The sequence below is a fragment of the Blennius ocellaris genome (genome assembly GCF_963422515.1).
Source record: "Blennius ocellaris genome assembly, chromosome: 13".
NCBI classification, from domain to species: Eukaryota; Metazoa; Chordata; class Actinopteri; order Blenniiformes; family Blenniidae; genus Blennius; species Blennius ocellaris.
In genome coordinates this window covers 25,022,063-25,029,868 of record NC_137662.1, presented here as the reverse complement: position 1 = coordinate 25,029,868, position 7,806 = coordinate 25,022,063, and the positions used below count along the sequence as shown (strand labels likewise).

The 7,806-nt window shown below is 59.6% G+C and overlaps 1 protein-coding gene across 1 annotated transcript in view; it reads right to left on the bottom strand.

Annotated features, from left to right (window-relative positions):
- Window positions 1-6,558, bottom strand: part of LOC308138658 (uncharacterized protein) — a gene marked incomplete at its 5' end in the record, with an annotated part of 16,653 nt that extends 10,095 nt beyond the window's left edge. Inside the window, 12 exons of the mRNA XM_080507872.1 lie at window positions 997-1,068; window positions 1,327-1,489; window positions 2,220-2,420; window positions 2,506-2,715; window positions 2,804-2,950; window positions 3,037-3,255; window positions 3,331-3,435; window positions 3,507-3,632; window positions 5,319-5,361; window positions 5,500-5,672; window positions 5,764-5,814; window positions 5,905-6,558. Of these exons, the coding sequence (XP_080363998.1) occupies window positions 997-1,068; window positions 1,327-1,489; window positions 2,220-2,420; window positions 2,506-2,715; window positions 2,804-2,950; window positions 3,037-3,255; window positions 3,331-3,435; window positions 3,507-3,632; window positions 5,319-5,361; window positions 5,500-5,672; window positions 5,764-5,814; window positions 5,905-6,558 (2,164 nt within the window). The remainder of the gene's footprint in view (window positions 1-996; window positions 1,069-1,326; window positions 1,490-2,219; window positions 2,421-2,505; window positions 2,716-2,803; window positions 2,951-3,036; window positions 3,256-3,330; window positions 3,436-3,506; window positions 3,633-5,318; window positions 5,362-5,499; window positions 5,673-5,763; window positions 5,815-5,904) is intronic.
- Between the last annotated feature and the right edge of the window lie 1,248 nt (window positions 6,559-7,806).

The window sequence follows — 7,806 nt, the reverse complement described above, 5'->3', positions numbered from 1 at the left end:
CCTCAAATTTTCTCAAATGCTACCAGTGTGTCTTATATATGGAAGAATTGTTCTACTCCAGGCTGCTATTTGACAGCTGAACAACCAGAAGCTTTTATTTTGACAACCGGATGTTCAGAGCGGACGACACTCCACACAACACCTTCATCACTCATGGTTGCACACCAACATTCTAACAAACCAAAATAAACTAGATGAAATAATGACTCCCTAAACTGGGGAACAAAAACACAATAAACACAATCAACACAACACCAAGCCCAACAACAACCCACAATAACCTCCAACAACACAAAACACGAATTCCCATCATGCCTTGCATCCTGAGCTCCTCAGTGCCGCCGACAGCTGCAGTGAATTATGGGAGTTTCTGTCTGTGGTGTTTTAAATGCAATTATTGGGGGTTCTATTTGGTTTGTGGTGTCGGTAATAATTGTGTTGTGTTGTAGTTTAGTTTATTACCGGTAGTTGTAAGTGAAGAAGGTTTTGTGTGTAGTGTCCTCCTGGCATAGGCTGCAGGTAGGACTATCAAAATAAAGTGCGTGCAGCTCTCTGGGTGTTAGAATCAGTGGAAAATGTAACCTAATGGCTTTGAGCTGTAAAGGTTATGACCACTGGTCTATTCCATGTGCCTTATAATGTGGTGCGCCTTATATATGAACAAAGTTGTGAATTATGTCAATCAATGTAGGTGCGCCTTATAATCCGGTGCCTTATAGTACGGAAAATACGGTAATAAAGACCCTCATGCCCCCCCCCTCCCCCGCTCAGGTCAAATAACCTTGGAAACCTACGATACAAACATAAACATTTGCACACAGACATTAAAGATTGAAAAAATAAAAAGGGAGAAAAATAAAATGGACAAATGAATAAAATGAACATATAAATAAATAAACAGAAGGGATCGTTCCTCATCAGGATGTGGGGATAAATCAAGAGACGTGATGTCCAACAGGACGGGACTCCAGGAGCTCTGGAACCTTTGAGCAGAACCGGAGTTTTTCCACTTGTAGATCATGGAGGACTTCTTTAATCCAACCAGCACATGAAACCACCGCCTCTGAGCTGGCGGGCGGACGAGACGACCGTCTGACACGTTTCACTTCGTTACGAGCAGATGAACTCCGAGACGGCGTTCTGACTCAGGTTCCCCGCTGGCGGATGTTTGACTCCCCGAGGACGTGTTGAAGTACCGACGACCGGCTGGCATGGCGCTTTTCCACTACCTTTTGTAATATCACTAATATATATATATATATATATATATATATATATATGTGGCTCCGCCCACTCCGCCGTGGTACTGCCTTGTAACGGGGAAACCGGCGGCGGGACTCACCGTCGCCATGGTGAACTCCACCTTCTTCTGGACGTCGCTGGCGGTGAACTCGGAGTCGCTGAAGTTCTCACAGAGGTCAAAGGGCAAGTCGCCGTGATCGTCAGACCTCAGGACGCCCTCCTGGTCCCCGAGGGCCACGATGACGCCCTGAGAGAGAGAGGGAGAGAGAGGGAGAGAGAGAGGGAGAGAGAGAGGGAGAGAGGGAGAGAGGGAGAGAGAGAGAGAGAGAGGGGGAGAGGGAGGGAGAGAGGGAGAGAGGGAGAGAGAGAGAGAGAGAGGGGGAGAGGGAGGGAGAGAGAGAGAGAGAGAGGGGGAGAGAGAGAGAGAGGGGGAGAGAGAGAGAGAGGGAGAGGGAGGGAGAGAGAGAGGGGGAGAGAGGGGGAGAGGGAGAGAGAGAGGGAGAGGGAGAGGGAGAGAGAGAGAGAGAGGGGGAGAGAGAGAGGGAGGGAGAGAGAGAGGGGGAGAGAGGGGGAGAGAGGGAGAGGGAGAGAGAGAGAGAGAGAGAGAGAGAGAGGGGGGGGAGAGAGAGAGGGAGAAAGATGTGTGAGTGAGTGTGTGTGTGTGTGTGTGTGTGTCTCTGTGTGTGTGAGTGAGTGAGTGAGTGAGTGAGTGAGTGTATGTGTGTGTGTCTCTGTGTGTGTGAGTGAGTGAGTGAGTGAGTGAGTGAGTGAGTGAGTGAGTGAGTGAGTGAGTGAGTGAGTGAGTGAGTGAGTGAGTGAGTGAGTGAGTGAGTGAGTGAGTGAGTGAGTGAGTGAGTGAGTGAGTGAGTGAGTGAGTGAGTGAGTGTGTGTGAGTGTGAGTGAGTGAGTGAGTGTGTGTGTGTGTGTGTGTGTGTGTGTGTGTGTGTGTGTGTGTGTGTGTGTGTGTGTGTGTGTACCAGGGTGCGGGTCTCCCTGGTGTAGCTGAAGGTGAAGGGGATCTTGGGCCGGATGCAGGTCACATGACCCCCCAGCAGGCTGAGCAGCAGGTGGTCGTTCTTCAGGAGGCTGAAGCGGCAGTCCCGCCGGGCGAAGGCCACGTTGGTGGGGGTCGGCCCGATGTTGGCGCTGATCTGACCTGGGAGCCCTCGCTGGGTGGGCTGCAGGGGGGGGGGGCAGAGCACACCGAGGTCTGGCGGGCGGAGGGTGGGGGGGACGGGGACGCGGGAGGGGGGCGGGGCTTACCGTGGACTCCATGATGGGCTGGGTGACGATGCCCTCGTAGAGTTCGGGGTCCTCCTTGGAGTTGCTGGTCCCGGTGGCGGCGGCGGCGGCGGCCTCTTCCCCCGGCCCCGCCCCCACCCCCGGCCCCGCCTCCTTGGTGGCGGAGCAGAGCGTGAGCAGCAGCGGCTCCTTCACCCGCTGGACCCTGATGGCTTGTTTCCCCGCCTTCAGCTGACCAATCACAGCAGAGCAGCTCCGTTACCGATGCCCCGCCTCCTCCCCCCCCGGACAGGCCGCCTCCTCCCCCCCCCCACCTCACCTCCAGCACGCTGAACTCCACCTCCTCGCCGACGTCCTCCGCCGTGAAGTCCACGTCGCTGAAGTTCTCCTTGACGTCGAAGGGCAGCTCGCCGTGCTGCTCGCAGCGGACCACGCCCTCGCCGTCCTTCAGGCTCAGGACCTCCCCCTGCTCACACACACACACAGTGAGTACCGGCGCCCCCTGCTGTCTCTATCCCCCCCCCCCCACCCCCCCCCCCCCAACACTCCCACCTTGAGCCGGACCTCCAGGGTGTGTGTGAAGGTGGAGGGGATCTTGGGCCGGATGTTGGTGGCCCGGCGTTTCTCCGTCACGATGTTGGTGAGGACGTTGAGCAGGACGTGGTCGTCCCTCAGCAGCGTCACCGAGGAGTCGCGTCTCTCGAAGGACAGGTTGGTCCTCAGGGGCCCCAGGTTCACGTAGACCTGGCCCGGGTACTGACGCTCCCCGGGCTGCACACACACACACATTACACTTTACTACAGGGCGTCTGTTGGGGGGGGCTTACTGGAGGGGGCGGGGCTTACCGGAGGCTCCACGATGGGCTGAGACACCACGGCCTCGTAGATCTCCGGGTCCACGTTCTCCGTCCCCCCCGGAGCCACCTTCACGTCCGTGGCGATCTGACCCTTCTGCTCAGACGGGGAGACGTCAGGGAGGGGGCGGGGCTGAGCTGGGGGGGGGGGCGGGGTCTGGGACTCACCTTCTCCTTGCAGGCGGTGAAGTGGACTCTGACCCCGGGCGTCATGGCTTTAGGGTTCCCGAAGAACACGTCAAAGCTGAAGGTGAACTTCTCCAGGTCTTCTCTCTCGATGTAGCCGAACGTCGGCTGCAGGGAGATCAGACGCTTTTACTGGGGGGGGAGGGGGGGGGGGGGGCAAGGAGAGAGGGGGCGGAGCAAGGAGAGAGGGGCTGGAGCAAGGAGAGAGGGGGCGGAGCAAGGAGAGAGGGGCTGGAGCAAGGAGAGAGGGGGCGGAGCAAGGAGAGAGGGGACGGAGCAAGGAGAGAGGGGGCGGAGCAAGGAGAGAGGGGACGGAGCAAGGAGAGAGGGGGCGGAGCAAGGAGAGAGGGGGCGGAGCAAGGAGAGAGGGGACGGAGCAAGGAGAGAGGGGGCGGAGCAAGGAGAGAGGGGGCGGAGCAAAGAGAGGTAGAGAGGGTGCGGAGCAAGGAGAGTGGGGGTGGGGCAAGGAGAGGTAGAGAGGGGGCGGGGCAAGGAGAGAGGGGGCGGAGCAAGGAAAGTGGGGGTGGGGCAAGAAAAGGTACAGAGGGGGTGAGGCAAGGAGAGGTACACAGGGGACGGAGCAAGGAGAGGTAGAGGGGGGCGGAGCAAGGAGAGAGGGGGCGGAGCAAGGAGAGTGGAGGTGGGGCAAGAAGAGGGACAGAGGGGGCGGAGCAAGGAGAGGTAGAGGGGGGGTGAGGCAAGGAGAGGTACACAGGGGGCGGAGCAAGGAGAGGTAGAGAGGGGGCGGAGCAAGGAGAGGTACAGAGGGGGCGGAGCAAGGAGAGGTACAGAGGGGGCGGAGCAAGGAGAGAGGGGGCGGAGCAAGGAGAGAGGGGACGGAGCAAGGAGAGAGGGGGCGGAGCAAGGAGAGAGGGGACGGAGCAAGGAGAGAGGGGGCGGAGCAAGGAGAGAGGGGGCGGAGCAAGGAGAGAGGGGACGGAGCAAGGAGAGAGGGGGCGGAGCAAGGAGAGAGGGGGCGGAGCAAAGAGAGGTAGAGAGGGTGCGGAGCAAGGAGAGTGGGGGTGGGGCAAGGAGAGGTAGAGAGGGGGCGGGGCAAGGAGAGAGGGGGCGGAGCAAGGAAAGTGGGGGTGGGGCAAGAAAGGTACAGAGGGGGTGAGGCAAGGAGAGGTACACAGGGACGGAGCAAGGAGAGGTAGAGGGGGGCGGAGCAAAGGAGAGAGGGGGCGGAGCAAGGAGAGTGGAGGTGGGGCAAGAAGAGGGACAGAGGGGGCGGAGCAAGGAGAGGTAGAGGGGGGGTGAGGCAAGGAGAGGTACACAGGGGGCGGAGCAAGGAGAGGTAGAGAGGGGGCGGAGCAAGGAGAGGTACAGAGGGGGCGGAGCAAGGAGAGGTACAGAGGGGGCGGAGCAAGGAGAGGTAGAGGGGGGGCGGAGCAAGGAGAGGTACAGAGGGGGCGGAGCAAGGAGAGGTAGAGAGGGGGCGGAGCAAGGAGAGGTAGAGAGGGGGCGGAGCAAAGAGAGGTACAGAGGGGGCGGAGCAAGGAGAGGTACAGAGGGGGCGGAGCAAGGAGAGGTAGAGGGGGGCGGAGCAAGGAGAGGTACAGAGGGGGCGGAGCAAGGAGAGGTAGAGGGGGGGTGGAGCAAGGAGAGGTACAGAGGGGGCGGAGCAAGGAGAGGTACAGAGGGGGCGGAGCAAGGAGAGGTAGAGAGGGGGCGGAGCAAAGAGAGGTACAGAGGGGGCGGAGCAAGGAGAGGTAGAGGGGGCGGAGCAAGGAGAGGTAGAGAGGGGGCGGAGCAAGGAGAGGTAGAGAGGGGGCGGAGCAAAATATTTCTCACCCCAATGAAAGAGATGATTCCTGTTGATCGACCAGGAGGAGGCCTGAAAAACACACAATGTTTAAAACACACACACACACACACACACACACACACACACACACACACACACACACACACACACACACACACACACACACACACACACACACACACACACACACACACACACACCACTCACTTCTCGAAGGTGCGTTTTCCCAGCAGGCCGAGCGTCTTGTTGCCCTTGTTGCCCTCAGCCTTGGGCTTGGCGGGCTCGGTGGGGGGCGGCGTGGTGGTGGGGGGGTCGTCGGGGGGGTTGCTGGCGTCGGAGGGGGCGGAGTCAGCGGGTGGGGCTGAGATTAGAGCTTTGATCTGTGGAGACACGGAGACGGTGAGGACCCAGAGAGTGAGCCCCCCCCCCCCCCACACACACACCTCACCCCCCCCAGGTATGAGGACTCACCCACTCCGGCTGCTCCGGCGGGGGGTTCAGCATCGGCTCCTCCACCACCGGCTGCAGACAAGATGAACAAACTGAGTCAAACTCGCCCCCCCCCACCCCCCCCTCCCGCTGCGGTTCCACCACAGACCCGGTCCAGCTCACCTCTCCGGTCCAGGCGGGCGGGGGGAAGGCCGGGAACCCGAAGGGGGGCACGCAGCCGGGGGGTTGGATCGGGGGGGGTGGGGGGACCGGCAGCGGGCCGAACGCCGCGGGGTCCGGGGGAGGGATCCCCACCGGGGGGGGCAACGGAGGAGGAGGGAGGCCAGGACCCGGAGGGGGTCCGTGCTCCCGTCCCCACGGATCCCGGGGGCCCCAGCCTGGCGGCGGCGGCCCCCCCCAGCCTGGGGGAGGGGGGCCGTTATTGGGGCCCCAGTCGTCCCGGGACGCCCTCCAATCCTCGGGGTGAGGTCGACCCCCCCAGTAATCCGGGGGTGCCGGCCCCCATTCGTCGGGATGGGGCCCAAAGCCCGGGTGAGGCGGTCCTCTCGGCCCCCATCCTCCGGGAGGGGGCGGCCCCCAGCCCCCCGGCGGCGGAGGACCCCACCCCCCCGGTGGATGGGGCGGGCCCCAGCCCCCGGGGGGTGGGGGGCCCCACCCTCCAGGTGGAGGAGGGCCCCAGCCTCCCGGAGGGGGTTGACCCCAACCCCCGGGGGGAGGGGGGCCCCAGCCGGGGGGTCCCACGTCGAACGGAGGTCTGTCCTCACCGGGAGGTCGAACCGACAGCCTGCCGGGGGTCGGTGCGTCTCCGCGGCCCATGGTGGGGGGGGGGGGGGGGGGGGGGAGAGCCGCGGGGCCGGGAGACACACACACCGCGGAGAGAGAACCGGGCCGAAGCGGGTCGTTGGAACCGGGTCGGTAGAACCGGGTCTGTATGAAAGTAAAGAGGTTCTGGAGCCACTCGGAGCTCCGAGCCGCACACCGGATGTTTGCGGGAAACTGTAGTCTAATGGCGGCTGGACGCGTGTCCCAACGGGAGCACCGCCGCCCAGTGGCGGGAGGGAGAACTGCACCCGAACGGCTCCCATTGGTTCCATCGTCAATCCGTCCGGGAATCAGGATGACGTCAGGATTACACCCAGGGCCGCCCCTGGCCAAGTGGGGGCCCGAAGCAGGATTTTATTTTGGGGCCCCCCTTCCAATAACATAATAATAATAATAATAATAATAATAATAATAATAATAATAATAATAATAATAATAATAAAAAATTACAATTACTAACGAATCAAATGAACAGCCTCTATCAACAGTGGAACAAGAACTTTACAGATGCACACGAAAAAAACTTGAAAAAACTTTGTGGCATAAACAGTTTATGCCACAAAGTTTTTTCTTTTTTATTTCAACAACATCCCACCTTCAAGTGAAGCACGAGCCTCTTCCTGTTTGGACTTTTTCTTTCTTTTGCTAGCTCCTGAATCGTTCGGAAGCCATCTCTCTCTCTCTCTCTCTCTCTCTCTCTCTCTCTCTCTCTCTCTCTCTCTACTCTCTCCCTGTAAACAACTGCCTGCCGGCCCGTCTGACTGCTGATTGGTCAGATGGTGACGCTTCACGCTTTCAATCATTGCGTCTCTCTCTCTCTCTCTCTCTCTCCTGACTTGGTGGCGGTGTTCTACGCGCCTCTCGGCAAAATGCAGCGCATTCCTTTGCGCATTTGCAGAGAATGATGATACTTTATTGATCCCGAGGGAAATTCAATTCACTTGCGCAAAATGGGGGCCCCCCCCCATGGATCGCGGGGCCCTACGCACAGCGCGTGTTCTGCGTGTAGGGAGGGGCGGGCCTGCTCATCACAAAAGATCCTTTTACAACATTCGGAATAGAGGAAGACAAAATAAACACTCCAGAAATCGGTAGTAGAAAGTAAAGTGATTATGCACTCGACTGCTGTAAAACTGAATCTCCGACCACAATCGAGAACTTCTTTCCTGATCCACTTTCACCTGGAAGTCAATGACCACGGTGACGAGGCCCCGCCCATTAAAGTCCTCTTGTAAAGGATGA